We start from the raw sequence: 18,602 nt of genomic DNA, 5'->3' as shown, positions 1-18,602 counted from the left end.
ATGATACCTAAATGCATCATGGGCGCCCCTACAGTTTCACGTGACGCAAAAGGCGGAAGATTCTTCAAAAGAGTCAAACCTGCGCGTAATTTAAGTACAAGCCTTTATTCTATCATAAACACATCATGTACTCTTGACATGCATTGTATTACCCCACTGATATTGCAAAGAAAGCCATGTAATTAGTTCACAAGCTGATTTTGTAATATATTAATATAAATTATTCAAGTCATCATCAATTCATTAGTCAAACTCAACTCAACTAAGACGCACATAATACTGCGTGGGCCTATGTTATTTTGTGAGACTTTTTTTTAAATGATATTAAAACCCTCTTTCCAACTTGTTCACGGGTTAGGGGAGAACCCTAACCCATCAGGACTCGAGAAGACCCGGCGGGTGTAAACGCAGCACGCGCTCGTCCACGCCCACCACACCGCGTCACTGCTCTGGATTCTAGGGAGCTCTGTTTTGGGGGTTCCCACGCTGCCGCGGCTAATGCTCAGTCTTGGGAGGAAGACTTTGACACTACATCCGCAACACACAGACAACCGACAGGTGGAGGTTTGAGATGCACTGTTGTCGTCCCCCCGCCCCAGCACGAACAGAGCCTAAACAGGGTTAGCTGCAGGCTCCGGGCGGTGGAGAACTTCTGCTTGTCTGATAGGGTGACAACGTTCGTGGGGCACGAAGCTAACTTTAGCTGTGCTCACCCAAGCAGCTAGGAGGCTCTAAATAAGTTTATGCGCGCGCACGTGTGCTATACATGGGTATAAAAGGAGCGGCTCGTGGCACTTTGTGGGGCCTAAGATATCCCACACATCTCTTTAAAGCTAATGCTGGTTGTAAAGGGACTGTTACGGTGTTTGGGGAGCCAGTTAACTGTCATTTGAATATGCCCCCTTATCTGTCAAGCATTACGAATGTATATGTTGTACTTTGTCAATAATATATGAGACATTTTAAATATGTGTGTATTGTTTTTTCGCAGCATAAGGTGCCGTCATGGTGAACCAGGTTCAGCGAGGGGACGGGAGTCTGCGCTCATGCAAGAGCGACTCCAGCGGGCTCAGCAACAGCGGCGGGGAGAGCTCCAAGGAGAGCTCCCGGTGCTCCACGCCGGTGCTGGAGGCAGACCGCTCCGACAGGCTGCGGGACAAGATGCGGAGGAGGACGGAGTCCGGAGACCGCTGGTTCTCGCTGGAATTCTTCCCTCCCCGCACAGCCAGTGGAGCCGTCAACCTCATCTCAAGGCATGTGAAATCACAATTCACTTGCTAAATCTACTCCCATTCCTTATAATGCAAATATCAAGGAATATGAATTCTAATAAAGTATACTGTTAGTTAGTGTTTGTCATGTGTCTGCTGTGTTACCAATGGGCTACAACTGAATATGGCATAATGACAATAAATGACCCTGGACTCTTTGAAGTCCATTTGTACTTTCTCCGATACAAATTGTTTGATCTATCAGCGGTTTCCAAAGTGAATTGTCATATTCTTTATTTAAGTAACCTGATCAAGCGAGTGGTAAAAACAAATTAAATGAAACTAAACCCAATCGGGCAAGCGAGTTCCTAGATTTAGCAGCCCGATTCAAGCAGGCAACCTTCATTGTTGAGCCCTGTCTTGAATGGAAAATGTTTCTACACTAAATATGAGGATGTTAGATCCAGCAAAGCTCATACAAAAGCTGGACATGGTTAAAGAGTTTGGTGAAAAGTTGTCAGGCTATTTAATAAATGATGTGGTATTTGCCCAAAGTACTCTGGTAGTCTAGTTCAACACCTATAGACCAGTAGCTTCAAGAGGGTTTTTGTAATCCTTGCAGCAACATTTTAGCGAGCTTAGTTTGCTTGTATGTTACAGTAGCCCATTGCTAATTCATAATTTTTTTTAATAAGCATTTATTTGACCAGGTAAATCACGTTGAGATTTTATAATCTTTTTTCCTCCCTGAGAGCTGAGAGAAATGCAAAAGACAAACATTAATCAATAAGACAATTACAACCATCAATCTCAGAGTTTATCAACATTGCATTATTACTTCCACCTCAAGAATTGTCTACAAAACATCTGGACCATTTGTTTGTCCTTTGTCTGCAGATTCGACCGTATGAGTGCCGGGGGGCCCCTCTTCATTGACATCACCTGGCATCCGGCAGGGGACCCGGGCTCAGACAAGGAAACCTCCTCTATGATGATTGCCAGCACAGCAATCAATTATTGTGGCCTGGAGAGCATCCTCCACTTGACCTGCTGCAACCAGACCAAAGAGAAGATCACTGGCTACCTGGCCAAAGCAAAGCACCTGGGCCTCAAGAACATCATGGCACTAAGGGGAGGTAGGAGCCGTGACCTGTGCTCGCATTTGGATTTAAAGGAGAGCTTGTGCTCTGAAGAGGGAATTTTTGCTCCATGGTTTCTACCAGTTGGCTCTGTTGCTTCTGCCAGCAATTGTCAGCGAAGAGGAGTAGAAATGAAGCAACGGGCTTCCAGTGTTTCATCAGAGCTCAATGGGCCCTTTTTCATAGCTGGCATAACTAAACAAAGTACTTGACATGGATTCGCCCATATAGTTCCCTGTCCTGCTGATGCGTTAGAGAATAGCCTTGGAGATCCTCCTAACATGTGGCTGCCAGCTAAGGTGTGGTATTCTGACCTCTCCATAGACCCAGTGGGAGCAGACTGGGAGGAAGAGGAGGAAGGCTTCAACTACGCCACCGACCTCGTCAAACATATCCGATCAGAGTTCGAGGACTACTTTGACATCTGCGTTGCTGGTATGTTCTCAGCCTCCAGATCAGTGCAGGGCAGTGGAACTCCATCTGAAGCATCCGTCAGTGATTTGTATCTGTCTGTATGTCCAGGCTACCCCACAGGCCACCCAGAGGCAGAGAGCTATGAGGAGGATCTCCGACACCTAAAGGAGAAGGTGGATGCCGGGGCAGACTTCATCATCACCCAGCTGTTCTTCAGGGCAGACACGTTCCTCAAGTTCCTGGACGACTGCAGGGCGATTGGCATCACCTGTCCCATCCTACCTGGAATCTTCCCCATCCAGGTGAGTCACTACTGCTTCCAGGAACTGTAAGACTGTGCTCATTGCTCATAAATAATACTGAGAAGACTCCTTGTTTTGCATAACTCTGTCTTCTTTTTGTTGTTTTGGTTGACACACCTTTTTTTGCTAATTACACTACATTTGTATTTGTGATGACACTGTGATATCAAGGATTGTTAAAAGAAAATCTCATATCTTAAATTTCCTTTTAGTTATCTGTCTCGCACACACATTAATGTAAGGACATGGCTCAGCTTCAGTAATTAGGTGAAATAAGATTGCACAGTTGCTAATACATTGTGTATCAGTTGGGTAAATAACAAAAGTAGATGCAGTTCAGCAGCTTTTCATGTGAACATGTTGTGATTGACAGGCTGAACAGGGCTTTGTTTGAGAGCATGCAGGGGAACATTGTTAAAGTGGTGTCAATAGTCTCATTCTAAGGAGTTCGCCGTGCTGCTGCTGTACAACTGTGTTTAGTTGGTGTCGACTTTGCCTTTCTACATGTTATTAGACTTCCCAGAGTCGTGGTCTACTGATGAATCTGCTGGGTTCATATGAGCTCATCTCAAATACATTGTAATGGATATAGCCCGACATCAATTCATGTGTGCAACCTGGAGGTTTTAGGTCATGATAAGTACGGGAATGGACACAGTGGATGAGGGTATATTCATTATATTTATTACAATGAAGTAAACAACAACAATAAAAGTGTGTGTGTTAAAATACGGACCAGGTTTTTGGAATTGTGTGGAAAGCACACTGCGTATTGTTTTGCCTGCACGTGAATTGTTAATACAAATGCATTTATATTGAGAGATATCTGTTGTCTGGTGGCATATACTAAATGGTCTGCTTTTGGAAATGTACCTTGGAGGGTTCAACATATGAGTAGTGTGTTGGTGTTTTTTGTACTGTTGAGCCCCGTGTGCAGTTGACCAACACCAAAACTTGACAAAAATATTGTTAGGCTCAGACCTTACTGGCACCCCAAGAAACCAGTGTTACCGTTACATGTTTGCCCTTAAATTCAATTCAGTTTATTTTGTATAGCCCAATATCACAAATTCCAAATTTTCCTCAGGGTGTTTTTCCTGATCTGATGTGAGGTCAAAGGTCAGGGTATGTGTACAGATTGTAAAGCCCTCTGAGGCAAATTTGGAATTTGTGATATTGGGCTATACAAAATAAACTGAATTGAATTGAAATTTACAATCTGTACACATACGACATCCCTGACCTTTGACCTCACATCGGATCAGGAAAAACTCCCCAAAAATAACCTTTGACAGGGAAAAAAGGGAAGAAACCTTCAGGAGAGCAACAGAGGAGGATCCCTCTCCCCGGATGGACAGATGAATAGATGTCATGTGTACAGAATGAACAGCATTTACAAAGTTACATAAACACATTACATGAATATGACAATGTATGAATGGAACTCCAATCCATGAAACAGAAGGAGGTAGAGAGGAGGGGGCGGGGCATCAGCAGGGCCAATGGGAGGCCGGTTCACCAGCATCAGACACCTCCAGGTCCAATGGACCCTATGAGACGTGAAGTCACAACGACTCCGGGGAGGAAGCAGAGTTAATAAGGTGCAGTGTTGCAAAATTCCGGGAATATTCAAAGTTGGAAACTGTCCACGGGAATAAATGGGAATATACGGGAATTAACTGGAAATGTTGGGGTAATTTAACTGTATGTACCTTGTCATAAGCAGACATGCATGCAAACATTTATAATACAACTTTTAAAAATGACTTTTTTGACATTTTGTGAGTAGAACTTTATTCTTTCATCGAACAACAAAAACATGAACGTTGAATAAAAAAGGTGTATTCCCTATGATCACCACCCCCCCAATCCACTTCTTTTTTTTGTTGTGTGTTTTTCCCTGAATCCTTTCAGGTCTAAATGCTTTCTTCCTGGACCTCATCAACGTCCTCCTCACTGTCCACTTCCTCAACATCTGACTCCGTCATCTTCGGTGTCACTGTCCAAGCTTGTTGAGGATGGCTCTGTGTCAGGCTCAAAGAGCCTTAGGTTTACCCGGATGGCCACCAATTTTTCGACCCTTGCATTTTATATTTATTAATAATATATTTACCCCAGTAATATCATCAAAACTTACCTGAGTCGATGTAGTCCTTGTGCTCAAATGCAGTAGTGGCCTCAATAGCCCTGCTGTAGTGTGATAAGTTGCCCAACTCACGCTTGTTGAAGGACCCCGAAAGCCGCGAATAATCGAGGTGATGGTGTACTTTTGTGTGGACATACATACGTCCTCCTCTCACTACTGTACAAAGTTAGTCTACTGTATACAAATAAACTTGGTATTAAAATGAACATGGCTTCAGTTTACAAAGTGATCAACATGCTATATGACAAACAGTGTTGGGAAAGTTCACTTTCTACATGAACTAGTTCAGTTCATAGTTCACACATTTTAAAATGAACTAGTTGAGTTCATAGTTCATAATTCAAAATGTTGAACTAAGTTCACAGATCCAAAAAATGAACTAGTTCAGTTATTTTTTTCAATATAATTTAATTATAATTTAAATCTGTCTGCAATACCGCTCTTAGCCTCTACGCTACTTGGCGCTCTCACACTTGCCAGACATAGGGCTGAAACGTTCAGACACTGATGACAAAGACGTTCAAAAACAACAGAACGTTTTATGTTTCTCGCAGACAATGTTCCCAACCAGCTGCATTCAGGGTCCAGCTGAGCTCGGCGTGCATAGTCTTGTTCTTAACTACATTTAAGTTCCCTGTTATATGCTTTTGCAAAAAAACATAGGCACATTTTATTTTTATTTTTCAAAGTTCCCGTGGAAACTTTCCGCCCCTTTTGCAACATCCCCCAGCAGCCTATAAGCCTATAGCAGCATATCAAGGGGCTGGACCAGGGCAAACCTGATTCAGCCCTAACTATAAGCACTATTAAAGAGGAAAGTCTTAAGTCTATTCTTGAATGAGGTGACTGTGTCTGCCTCCCGGACTGAAAGTGGAAGCTGGTTCCATAAAAGAGGAGCTTGATAACTGAAGGCTCTTGCTCCCATCATACTTTTTAGGACTTTAGGAACCACAAGTAGCCCCGCATTTAGTGAGCGCAGCTCTCTAGTGGGGCAATATGGTACTACAAGCTCCTTAAGATATGATGGTGCATCACCAATCAAGGCTTTGAGGGTGAGGAGAAGAATTTTAAATGTGATTCTTGCGTAACAAACGCATGAACCAGCTTTTCTGCATCTTTTTGAGACAAGATGTGCCTGATTTTTTAAATGTTACGTAGATGAAAAAATGCAATTCTTGAGATTTGCTTAACGTGGAGTTAAAGGACAAGTCTTGGTCAAAGATAACTAGAGATTCTTTACAGTGGTGTTGGATGCCAGGGCAATGTCATCTACAGAAACCACATCACCAGATAATTGATCTCTGAGATGTTCAGGGCCCAGTAAAAATAACTTCAGTTTTGTCTGAGTTTAACATCAGGAAGTTGCAGGTCATCCATGTTTTTATGTCTTTAAGACATTCTTGAATTTTAGTGAGCTGGTTGGTCTCCTCTGGTTTGATCGATAGATATAATTGAGTATCGTCTGCATAGCAATGAAAGTTTATGGAGTGTTTCCTGATAATATTGCCCAAAGGAAGCATATATAAATCCAAATATACACCAGGGCATACAGCCGTTTCCAAGGCCACTCCTCTTGATGACAGATCGTCAGTAGTTGAGGGCAAGAGATCATCAATCTTGCCTCTAGTAGTTAAAATCTTTTCATTGAAGAAGTTCATGAAGTCATTACTACTGAGGTCTATAGGAATACACGGCTCCACAGAGCTGTGACTCTCTGTCAGCCTGGCTACAGTGCTAAAGAGAACCCTGGGGTTGTTCTTATTTTTCTCTATTACTGATGAGTAATAGGCTGCTCTGGCATTACGGAGAGCCTTTTTATATGTTTTAAGACTATCTCGCCAGACTAAGCGTGATTCTTCCAGATTGGTGGAACACCATATGCTTTAAAGCTTTCGTGAAGTTTGCTTTAGGTCGCGGGTCTGAGGGTTCTACCAGGGAGCAAACCTCCTTTGCCTCACTGTCTTTTTCTTCAGTGGGGCTATCGAGTCTAGTGTCATTCTCAGTGAGCCTGTAGCACTATCGACAAAATGATCAATCTGGGACGGACTAAAGTTAGCACAGGAGTCCTCCGTCACATTGAGACGTGGTATTGAATCAAATGCAGAAGGAATCGTTTCTTTAAATTTAGCTACAGCACTGTCAGTTAGACATCTGGTGTAGAAACTTTTGACTAACGGTGTATACTCCGGGAGTATAAAGTCAAAAGTTATGAGGTAATGGTCTGACAGAAGAGGGTTCTGTGGGAAGACCTCCAAATGCTCAATGTCAATGACATATGCAAGAACAAGGTGGAGGGTGTGGCCAAAGCAGTGAGTGGGTTTCTGTACTCTGACAGAAGCCAATCGAGTCCAACAATGAGATAAATGCAGCACTAAGGCAATCATTGTCAATATCCACATGAATATTAAAATCTCCTACAATAATAACCTTATCAGTTTTAAGGACTAAACTTGATAAAAACTCAGAAAATTCAGATATAAATTCTGAATATGGACCTGGTGGCCGGTACAGTATAACAAATAGGATTGGCTGTAATGTTTTCCAGGTTGGATGTGAAAGACTAAGAACAAGGCTTTCAAATGAGTTGTAGTTTAGTTTAGGTTTAGGATTCATTAATAGGCTTGAGTCAAAGATGGCTGCTACTCCACCTCCTCGGCCGGTGCCTCGAGGAATGTGAGTATTAATATAACATGGAGGAGTTGATTCATTTAGGCTGACATATTCTTCATGGCTCAGCCAGGTTTCAGTAAGACACAATAAATCAATGTGATTGTCTGATATTAAATCATTTACTAATACAGCTTTAGATGACAGAGATCTAATATTTAAGAGTCCACATTTAATTCTCTTCTTTTGTTGCACTGTGGCAGTAGTGTTGTTAACCTGTATGAGGTTATTTAGTATGACTCCTCTTCTGGTTACTTTTGATTTAATTAATTTAAGTGGCCGTGGGACAGACACAGTCTCTATAGAGTTAAGGTTAAGGGTGGGTAACTGCTCGAATGGAAGTGCAGAGAAGGGTGGAAGACTACAACTCTGCTTCTGCTTCCTGATCTGAACTCTGGGTCATGGATTAAGTCCGCTAATCAACTTGGCCATGTTCACAGAAATGAGACGCGATCCATCCCAAGTGGGATGAATGCCGTCTCGACTCATCAGATCAGGCTTTCCCCAGAAAGTCTGCCAGTTATCTATGTAGCCCACATTGTTTGCTGGGCACCACCTGGACAACCAGCGGTTGAATGACGACATGCGACAATACATGTCATTATTGATCAAACCTGTTCCTCTCCAGGGTTACCAGTCTCTTCGTCAGCTCGTCAAGCTGTCAAAGCTGGAGATACCCGAGGAGATCACCAGAGTCATCGAGCCCATCAAAGACAACGATGCCGCTATCCGTAACTATGGAGTCCAGCAGGCGGTGGAGATGTGCCGTGTGCTGCTGGACAGCGGCAAGGTACCCGGCCTCCACTTCTACACACTGAATCGAGAGGTCGCCATCATGGAGGTTCTCCGACAGCTCGGCCTGTGGATAGAGGACCCCAGGTCAGTCATCCCTCCGCCTGCTTACAGCACACTGGTGCTAGTTGTGGAGTTTTATGAAGAAAGAAATGCACAGAATCCTTCCTACCGGCTATTAATGGGTAAAAAGCAGAAAAGGTGATCTGTTGCACTGGATGTTATGGTTATGTCGATGTTCTCCTCTGGTTGTAAAGCATGAGATCTACTGCAGCTGGATAATTAACGCATGTTCATAGCAGCCTTCTGTACGCCAACAGTATTAATGTTAGTCTAGATTAAATAGTTTACATCACTAGTCATATTGTGCAACTGTTTTTTGTTTTTTTTTATATCAAAATCCAATCATATTTCTTTCTGTAAAACACTATGAAGTGTGCTTACATAAGCGAGCACCAATTATTTCCACCAGTAGTCATGATGTCATCCATCCATCGTAATAAAAACCTTATGCCACAAGGGATGTGTGTGTGGAGCCACAGTCCTCTGTAGGTCCATATACAGTGGGTACGGAAAGTATTCAGACCCCTTTAAATGTTTCACTCTTTGTTTCATTGCAGCCATTTGCTAAAATCAAAAAAATTCATTTTATTTCTCATTAATGTACACTCAGCACCCCATCTTGACAGAAAAAAACAAATGTAGAAATTTTTGCAAACTGTAATATCACATGGTCATAAGTATTCAGACCCTTTGCTCAGTATCGAGTAGAAGCACCCTTTTGAGCTAGTCTTCTTGGAAATGATGCAACAAGTTTTTCACACCTGGATTTGGGCATCCTCTGCCATTCTTCCTTGCAGATCCTCTCCAGTACCGTCAGGCTGGATGGTGAACGTTAGTGGACAGCCATTTTCAGGTCTCTCCAGAGATGCTCAATTGGGTTTAGGTCAGGGCTCTGGCTGGGCCAGTCAAGAATGGTCACAGGGTTGTTTCGAAGCCACTCCTTTGTTATTTTAGCTGTGTGCTTAGGGTCATTGTCTTGTTGGAAGGTGAACCTTCGGCCCAGAGCACTCTGGAAGAGGTTTTCTTCCAGGATATTTCTGGACTTGGCCGCATTCATCTTTCCTTCAATTGCAACCAGTCGTCCTGTCCCTGCAGCTGAAAAACACCCCCATAGCACGATGCTGCCACCACCATGTTTCACTGTTGGGATTGTATTGGGCAGGTGATGAGCAGTGCCTGGTTTTCTCCACACATACCGCTTAGAATTAACACCAAAAAGTAGGGCTGCAACAACGAATCGATTATTAAAATAGTTGGCAACGAATTGCATTATCGATTCGTTGTGTCGCGCGATTATTATGCCACCCAATAAGACGCAGAGATGTTTGCGTATAAAAAATAAAAAAAGTTTAGATAAGAGCGGAGCAAAAAAAAAAGCCGGTAGAGCAAAGACCATCGGAGAGACCCGTAACGTTGTACGAGAACTAAATTATTTCCCCCGTGGTGAACGGCTGTTTTTACGGAGACAAGCCACGCCCCCTTCCCCTCCTGCCCGCCTGCATGCTGCTGCTGCTCCCGCAGCGCTGGAAGCGGAAGTTATCGAGACGGCCGTTTCTCAATCCAAAGTACGCTGAGTACAGACTTTTGTTCTTTTGGAGTCTGGACTTGGGAGTTTGGACTCTGGAGTCCAGAGGACGGTCTTTCTGCAATTGAAGCAGCGAACTTGATGACGTCACCATGTCAGCTGTTCTTGCTCATGAGTTTACTCCAATTAGTCACACACACACACGTTAAACTGATTTAACCTGTGAACTAATAATAAACTCTTTGTGTTAGATCTTCCAAACTGAATGATATCTCATGTGTAACCGCTACGGAGACACCAGAGCCAGCGGATCATTTAAAAAAGTCCTGCTGACATCAGGCTGTTCTCGGCGGCCACACTGAGCGCTGACCGCCCGGTGCTGCAGGCTCACCGGTCCCGCGAGCCGGAACTCAAATCTCCAAAAAACGTCGGCGCATATTTTTAGTCGGCTGAATCTCGACAAACCGACCACAGATTGGATGCATAAAGTAATAACTTCTCATCTGAAAACATCCTAAAATTACATTCCGTGACTCAACAACAGTAGTATTTAGAAAAAGTCAACTTTCAGTTGAGTATTTTGTCCTTCCCCATTGCTCCCCGTCGCTGGTGCACAAGTCTCCTCTGATGCATCCTTTGGAAACTGGGCGGATCAAGTCACATCCGGGCATTTCTACCGTGCTTTGCGAGAAGCAGACTTTTGAATTGGAACAGTACTTGGGCCGCGACTGATGACGTTTCACAAGTCCACGAGAACACAAGTACGGACAAGAACGCATATTGAGAAATGGACGGTGAAACTCCCCGAGCTGTATGAGCCTACGAGTGACGTTATGAACCCAAACACCAGGGCGTTAGATGTTCCGACGTTTATGGGATGTCCACAACAAGTATAAAGCAGAACTAGTGATTATTTATTCCGTGGTGAACGGCGAAAATAACTGTTTTTACCGAGACAAGCCACGGAAACAAGCCACGCCCCTTTTTCCTGCGGTTTATAGACAAGTGCATCTTATTTATGTACAATTTCTTTTTTCTTTTAAAAATGTGCAGGTGCTGCCTATAGATAGGTGCGCTCTATAGTCCATAATTTACGGTACCTGTTACCTGTGCATTTTCTGAATGAAGGGTTGGAAATTAATGTTTTTTAAAAAAAAATCGACAGATTAATCGATTATTAAAATAATCATTAGTTGCAGCCCTACCAAAAAGTTCAATCCTGGTCTCATTAGACCAGAAAATCTTATTTCTCAAAGTCTGGGAGTCCTTCATGTGTTTTTTGGTTCATATGTCTTGCACTGAGGAGAGGCTTCCGTCGGGCCACTCTGCCATAAAGCCTCGACTGGTGGAGGGCTGCAGTGATAGTTGACTTTGTGGAACGTTCTCCCATCTCCCTACTGCATCTCTGGAGCTCAGCCACAGTGATCTTTGGGTTCTTCTTTACCTCTCACGATTGCTCAGTTTGGCTGGACGGCCAGGTCTAGGAAGAGTTCTGGTCGTCCCAAACTTCTTCCATTTAAGGATTATGGAGGCCACTGTGCTCTTAGGAACCTTGAGTGCTGCAGATATTCTTTTGTAACCTTGGCCAGATTTGTGCCACCATTCTGTCTCTGAGCTCCTTGGCAGTTCCTTCGACCTCATGATTCTCATTTGCTCTGGACATGCACTGTGAGCTGTAAGGTCTTATATAGACAGGTGTGTGCCTTTCCTAATCATGTCCAATCAGTTTAATTAAACAAGGCTGGACTACAATGAAGGAGTAGAACCATCTCAAGGAGGATCAGAAGAAATGGACTGCATGTGAGTTAAATATGAGTGTCACAGCAAATACTTATGACCATGTGATTTTTCTTTTTTAATAAATTTGCAAAGATTTCTACTTTTCTGTTTTTTTCTGTCAAGATGGGGTGCTGAGAAATAAAGATGGGGTAATGAGAAATAAAATGAGAAATGAGAAATAAAATGAACTTTTTTGATTTTAGCAAATGGCTACAATGAAACAGAGTGAACAATTTAAAAGGGATTTAATACTTTCCGTACCCGCTGTATATCCTACACTGTAACCCCGCCCACTTTTAGTGGTCCACTTCCATGTCACTTTGAAGGATTTGATTTATTTTAATAGGGTTTCTCTTTCGGAGAGAACATACATATTAGTAAATTAACTTTTTCATTCAAGGCTAATTCATATATTTTCCGTGATTGGAGAGTCATCCAGTGTTAGGCTGAGTGATGCCAGATATCTCAGAGCCCGAGCAGCGCCTTGTTTGATGCCATTCAAAATGGTCCAGTGTTTCAGAGCTTGTGTTCTCTGCCAGGCGGTCTCTTCCCTGGGCAGTGAGTGCTCATCCGAAACGGAAGGTAGAGGATGTCAGACCCATCTTCTGGGCATCCAGGCCCAAGAGCTACATCTACAGGACCCAGGACTGGGACGAGTTCCCCAACGGCAGATGGTACACATGAGCTCAAAAGATTTTAATCTCCTTATTCATGTGGTTTATGTGCTAGTGAAGAATGATGAAGCCGACTGTCAAACGACTAAAAAGTCTTGATATCTTCAGGGGAAACTCCTCGTCTCCGGCCTTTGGCGAGTTAAATGACTACTACCTGTTCTACTTAAAGAGCAAGTCAACCAAAGACGCTCTGCTGCAGATGTGGGGCGCTGAGCTGATGAATGAAGAGAGCGTCTATGAGGTCTTCACCTGCTACATCACGGCCCAACCAAACCGCAATGGACACAAGGTAGACCAGCTTCCTCTGCTCATGACTAATAACAATCCTTTTTAGAGGAAACATTGATAACAGGTGTTCTCCTGAAAGAGGAGGAAACCATACAGATTGTTGCGTGGTATGATGATTGAGACATTAATATCCTTTTAATTTTCAGACAACTAACTTGTCTCTAGGAACCCAGTTTGATAGACTTATCTTGTCTTAACAGTGTGCTCTTAAAGCAGTAGAGATACTGTGCTACGATTGGTGCTACGATTGGTTCAGGAGATTCAACTTTAAATTTTATCTCAGGGAAATTATTCACTATTACTATTATTATTCATTATTAAAGAGCTGCTCCTCCTCCAGCTTTCCGATTCAATGGAAAACGTTCAAAAAGGTTTGACACGTTACTTGTCTGATGTTCAAAAGTTCCTCCCTGATGATTGTAAACAGAGAAGAGGAGCAGTAAAGTAATTAAACAAGCACTTTCTAAAAACACACCTTACAACACCTCTGAAACAACAGTCTATGATTTTCGGGCCAGTTACATGCTGCAACTATTCCAGTCAACAGCAACTTATCCCTCCATTTGTGTTCAGTGTCTCTGGCTACAGCCCAGGTTGCCGGATACAGCAGTCTGTGATTGCTTCCAGTCTCCGTGCTAATCTGGGCTAACCATGTCCTGACCCCAGATCTTAACACATGAGATGGATGTGCTGCTGAACATCTCACTCGCAGAAAGAGACCAATGTTTCCCAAAATGTCATCCCATAGCATTAACCGTCTTCAAATAAGACAGGACATCATGTAGATCACAGGCTACGGTTTGCTCTGCTGCTAGGTGATGTGTTTGCCGTGGAATGATGAACCTCTGGCCCCAGAGACCAACCTGCTGAAGGACGAGCTGGAGAAGGTGAACAAACGAGGAGTCCTGACCATCAACTCGCAGCCCAACATCAATGGCAAACCCTCCGCAGACCCCATCGCAGGCTGGGGACCTGCAGGAGGCTACGTCTTCCAGAAGGTAGTAGCACGTTCAGTTTTGTTTGAGCCCCAGATGGGGGAGGGGGCAGATTAAGCAACATATATGATGATATTACATTACATTACATGTCATTTAGCTGACGCTTTTATCCAAAGCGACTTACAATAAGTGCATTAAACCATGAGTCCAAACTTAGAACAACAAGAATCAAGAAAGTACAATTTCTTCAATAACGTTAAACTACAAAGTGAAATCAGTAAGAGACATTTAAGTGCTGCTTAAGTGCTAAACTACAAAGTGCTATCGGTAAGAGACATTTAAGTGCTACCAAAGTGCTACTACGGCTCTACCTTCCCTATTCAAGGTATAGTCGAAAAAGATGTGTTTTTAGTTTGTGACGGAAGATGTAGAGACTTTCTGCTGCCCTGATGTCAATGGGGAGCTCGTTCCATCAATGAGGAGCCAGCACAGCAAACAGTCATGATTTTGTTGAGTGTTTAGCTCGAAGTGAAGGAGCTACAAGCCGATTGGCTGAAGCCAAGAGAAGTGAAAGAGGTGGGGTGTACGGTTAGACCATGTCCTGGATGTAGACCGGATATGATGATATGTCTATATCTGATATGTTTGAAATCCAACAGGCCTATCTGGAGTTCTTTACCTCCAGTGAAAATGTGACCGCTCTCCTCGAAGTACTCAAGAAGTATGAGCCCCGTGTCAACTACCACATTGTTAATGTGCACGTAAGTGTGACTAGAATGTGTGTGCGTGCGCGCGTGTGTAGTTAGTGTTATTGATATGTCCCAATTAATGTTTTGTGTACAGGGACGAAACCTGACCAACGCCCCCGACATGCAGCCCAACGCTGTGACGTGGGGGATCTTCCCCGGCAGGGAGATAGTTCAGCCCACTGTAGTGGACCCAGACAGCTTCATGTATTGGAAGGTAAGACACAGATTGTCCTGCTGACGTGCAGGGATTCAGGAATGTTCTGCAGCCTTTGCTCTAAAAACAGACTGGTGTTGATTGTTTCCTCTACTGTTGATGGAAGTACTATCATCGCTCAAGTGTTATGTGTCCATCTTACTGAAGGTGTGCATTTTTTGTAATGAGTGGAACCACTCTGACTTAAAGAAATAGTTGAACATTGTGAACTTCTTCAGGCACACTGGCAAGGATGTAGTTTAAATGCCTTATTTAGCTAAGATATTAGTTCACTCATAATTGAGTCTGTTAGTTTATCCAGTTAAAAAGTACTGCTGGACAACGTTGATCGGTTTCGGCCCCTCTGGTGGCTGCAGCCCCTTAGAACTAATGGCCCCCACAATACAGTGAGAGAGCCAGACAGAAGCAATAGATGTCATGAACAGAATGAACAGAGTTACAAAGTTACATAAACACATTACATGAATATGATAGAAATGTATGAATAATTAGTAGTAGGCATGGATCACGATCCAGACCTCCACAATCCATGAAACAGAAGGAGGAAGAGAGGAGAGGGGGTGGGCATCAGCAGAGCCACGGAGGCAGGAGGCATCGCGAAAGAGGCCGGACCAATGGGAAGGAGGCCAGGTCCAGGCCATGGGCTGGATGCAGGAGCCAGGACCAGCTTCAGACACAGCCAGTTCCAATGGACCCTATGAGACGTGAAGGCACAAAGACTCCGGGGAAGAAGTAGAGTTAGTAAGGTGCAACCAAGAGACGTAAAGGAGAGAGATAAGATCATACATTGTCATATTCATGTGATGTGTTTATGTAACTTTGTAAATGCTGTTCATTCTGTACACATGACATCTATTCTTCTGTCCATCCGGGGAGAGGGATCCTCCTCTGTTGCTCTCCTGAAGGTTTCTTCCCTTTTTTCCCTGTCAAAGGTTATTTTTGGGGAGTTTTTCCTGATCCGATGTGAGGTCAAAGATCAGGGATGTCGTATGTGTACAGATTGTAAAGCCCTCTGAGGATGATTTGTAATTTGTGATATTGGGCTATACAAAATGAACTGAATTGAATTGAATCTGGCAGCGTAGCATCAAGCCCTTTTATAGGGGAGGGCCTCCACCCTCCTTGACACTGATGTGTTCAGAATGCTATCGGAGCTTCTGATGAGGTCACACTGTAGACATTCCCAATGTGAGACACAAAACAAATGCTAATGTTATATTTAAATATCATGTTTCCGCTTTGATTTTAAATAATTAAAGAAAATATTAGATTTGACCGGTTGTAATTAAGTTTATATGTCCGGTAACATTCAGAGGGAATCAGGATAGTGTTCAAATACAGGTTTTAGTTCATTTTCAAGGAGAACTCTTGAGTCGTTCACAATATCAGATGCTCTAAGAGTGATCAATTTATTTATTTAATAATGCAGAAAGTTGTACAGATGCAACAACCTTGAAGTGCCTGAACACCATCTCCTGCAGCTCCTAACAGGTTAGGACACCTCTGAGCTGTGAGGTTATGACAGTTGATCATGTTTTACTCTGACTTGAGATACTCTGGTCAGGTCTAGTTCCCTGCTCATACTCGCCCTGATCAGGAAATCAATACTGAACTAACTGTTACCAGAAACTCAATGTGTTTGACACCAGTTTGAGGATTAGTCGGTGTCCTCTGACCGGCCTACAGGAAGTCATCTTTGTCAAACCTGTTCCCATGTTTTCCTCAGGACGAGGCCTTCGCCTTGTGGATCGAGCAGTGGGCCAAGCTCTATGAAGACGAGTCTCCTTCAAGGATGATTATCAAGTACATCCACGACAACTACTTCCTGGTCAACCTGGTGGACAATGACTTTCCTCTGGAGAGCTGTCTGTGGCAGGTCATCGATGATATGTTCAAGATGCTCGATGCACCTCCAGGGCCTGAAGATGGAACAGTCTCTGAATAAAATCTGATTTTAGGGGACAGAAAGAACACTATGGAATTGTTGATATTCTATGCATTAAAAAGAAAAAGCTGCTACTTACAATACACAGCATAGAGTGAGAAGTTTACGGTATTTTTTTTTAATAGTTTTTATAAAGGTAACATTTGAGTGACTAGAAAATGGAAGCGTACTGTCTCACTTAATAAAAATTTGAAACTTTGAATGTTTGACCTCCATGATCTCCTTGATCAGTAGCTTCATCCTCTGCAGCACTCCATTCCTGTGCTCACACAGTTTTGAGACCCAGTCACCTTTTTAACTTTCCTTAAGGACAGATCTCACTGATGAACAACCAATGAGACAAAAACAAAACTTTTAAAATGTGAACACGCAGGAGTTTTTCAAAAAATGTTTTTATTTTCATAATTGAAATGTGGTATAAACCTAGTGTAGAGGTACAATGGAGACGTGAGATGTTGTGTATGATGACAATGTAAGAGTTCCACCATCATCTGTGAGCTGTTGACTATTGTACCACATAGATAGTTACATATCTGCCCTCTGCCTTAACATGTTTCATATGTAAGACATATTTATTTGTTCTGCCTGCTCTAAAGCATTAAATTGTTTTTCAATACTGTACAACTTGTTGAGTGTTACTAAGCAAGACATCACATGTCTTACATATCCCATTTCATACAGATTACTTATGCATTTATCAAGCACCTCTTTTATGGAACCAGCTTCCACTTTCAGTCCGGTGACACAGTCACCTCATTTAAGAATATACTTAAGACTTTCCTCTTTAATAGTGCTTGTAGTTAGGGCTGAATCAGGTCTCTTCATTGCACATTACTAACTACTTCTTCCCCGGAGTCTTTGTGCCTTCTTGCCTCGGAGAAGGGTTGACATGCACAGGGTTGACAACCCTGTGCATGTCAACCCTATGGATGTCAAACCTGTGCATGTCAACCCTGTGCATGTAAACCCTGTACATGTCCACCCTGTGCATGTCAACCTTATGCATGTCAACCCTGTGCATTTCAACCCTGTCCACGTAAACACTGTGCATGTCAACCCTGTCGACGTAAACACTGTGCATGTCAACCCTGTGCATGTCAACCCTGTCCACGTAAACACTGTGCATGTCAACCCTGTGCATGTCAACCCTGTCCACGTAAACACTGTGCATGTCAACCCTGTGCATGTGAACACTGTGCATGTCAACCCTGTACAAGTCCACCCTGTGCATGTCAACCTTATGCATGTCAACCCTGTGCATTTCAACCCTGTCCACGTAAACACTGTGCATGTCAACCCTGTGCATGTCAACCCTGTCCACGTAAACACTGTGCATGTCAACCCTGTGCATGTCAACCCTGTCCACGTAAACACTGTGCATGTCAACCCTGTGCATGTGAACACTGTGCATGTCAACCCTGTCAATGTCAACCCTGTCCACGTAAACACTGTGCATGTAAACCCTGTGCATGTCAACCCTGTCCACGTAAACACTGTGCATGTCAACTCTGTCCATGTCAAACCTGTCCATGTCAACCCTGTGCATGTCAACCCTGTGCATGTCAACCCTGTCCATGTGAACCCTGTGCATGTCAAGTCTGTCCATGTCAACCCTCTACATGTGAACCCTGTCCATGTCAACCCTGTGCATGTCAACCCTGTACATGTCAACCTTATGCATTTCAACCCTGTGCATGTGAACACTGTGCATGTCAACCCTGTCAATGTCAACCCTGTGCATGTAAACCCTGTGCAT

General features: G+C 43.3%; 1 protein-coding gene across 3 annotated transcripts; it reads left to right on the top strand.

Annotated features, from left to right (window-relative positions):
- Positions 1-420: 420 nt before the first annotated feature.
- mthfr (methylenetetrahydrofolate reductase (NAD(P)H)) lies at positions 421-17,465 on the top strand. Of its 3 annotated transcripts, none has more exons than XM_034537852.1 (12): positions 421-564; positions 992-1,253; positions 2,109-2,347; positions 2,675-2,785; positions 2,873-3,066; positions 8,508-8,758; positions 12,578-12,712; positions 12,821-13,001; positions 13,816-13,998; positions 14,598-14,699; positions 14,782-14,901; positions 16,628-17,465. In XM_034537852.1, exons 2-12 carry the CDS (start codon positions 1,006-1,008, stop codon positions 16,844-16,846), a joined length of 1,983 nt encoding a protein of 660 aa, XP_034393743.1. In that variant the 5' UTR covers positions 421-564; positions 992-1,005; the 3' UTR covers positions 16,847-17,465. The 3 variants fall into 3 exon arrangements, with proteins under 3 accessions (XP_034393743.1, XP_034393744.1, XP_034393746.1); XM_034537853.1 differs by having other exon boundaries at positions 442-558; XM_034537855.1 differs by having other exon boundaries at positions 442-620.
- The last annotated feature ends 1,137 nt before the right edge of the window (positions 17,466-18,602 follow it).

The sequence above is a fragment of the Cyclopterus lumpus genome, chromosome 7 (assembly GCF_009769545.1).
Source record: "Cyclopterus lumpus isolate fCycLum1 chromosome 7, fCycLum1.pri, whole genome shotgun sequence".
Lineage (NCBI taxonomy): Eukaryota > Metazoa > Chordata > Actinopteri > Perciformes > Cyclopteridae > Cyclopterus > Cyclopterus lumpus.
Note: the sequence above shows the minus strand (reverse complement) of the source record. Positions and strands in the feature narration are given on the sequence as shown.

What these genes read in the sequence shown, in the direction of transcription:
- mthfr (XM_034537852.1), top strand. Translation starts at nt 1,006, where the DNA reads ATGGTGAACCAGGTTCAGCGAGGGGACGGGAGTCTGCGCTCATGCAAG. An exon ending in CTTTGACATCTGCGTTGCTG is followed by an intron (nt 2,786 to 2,872) that starts GTATGTTCTCAG and finishes CTGTATGTCCAG; the next exon opens with GCTACCCCACAGGCCACCCA. An exon ending in GAGTTCCCCAACGGCAGATG is followed by an intron (nt 12,713 to 12,820) that starts GTACACATGAGC and finishes TGATATCTTCAG; the next exon opens with GGGAAACTCCTCGTCTCCGG.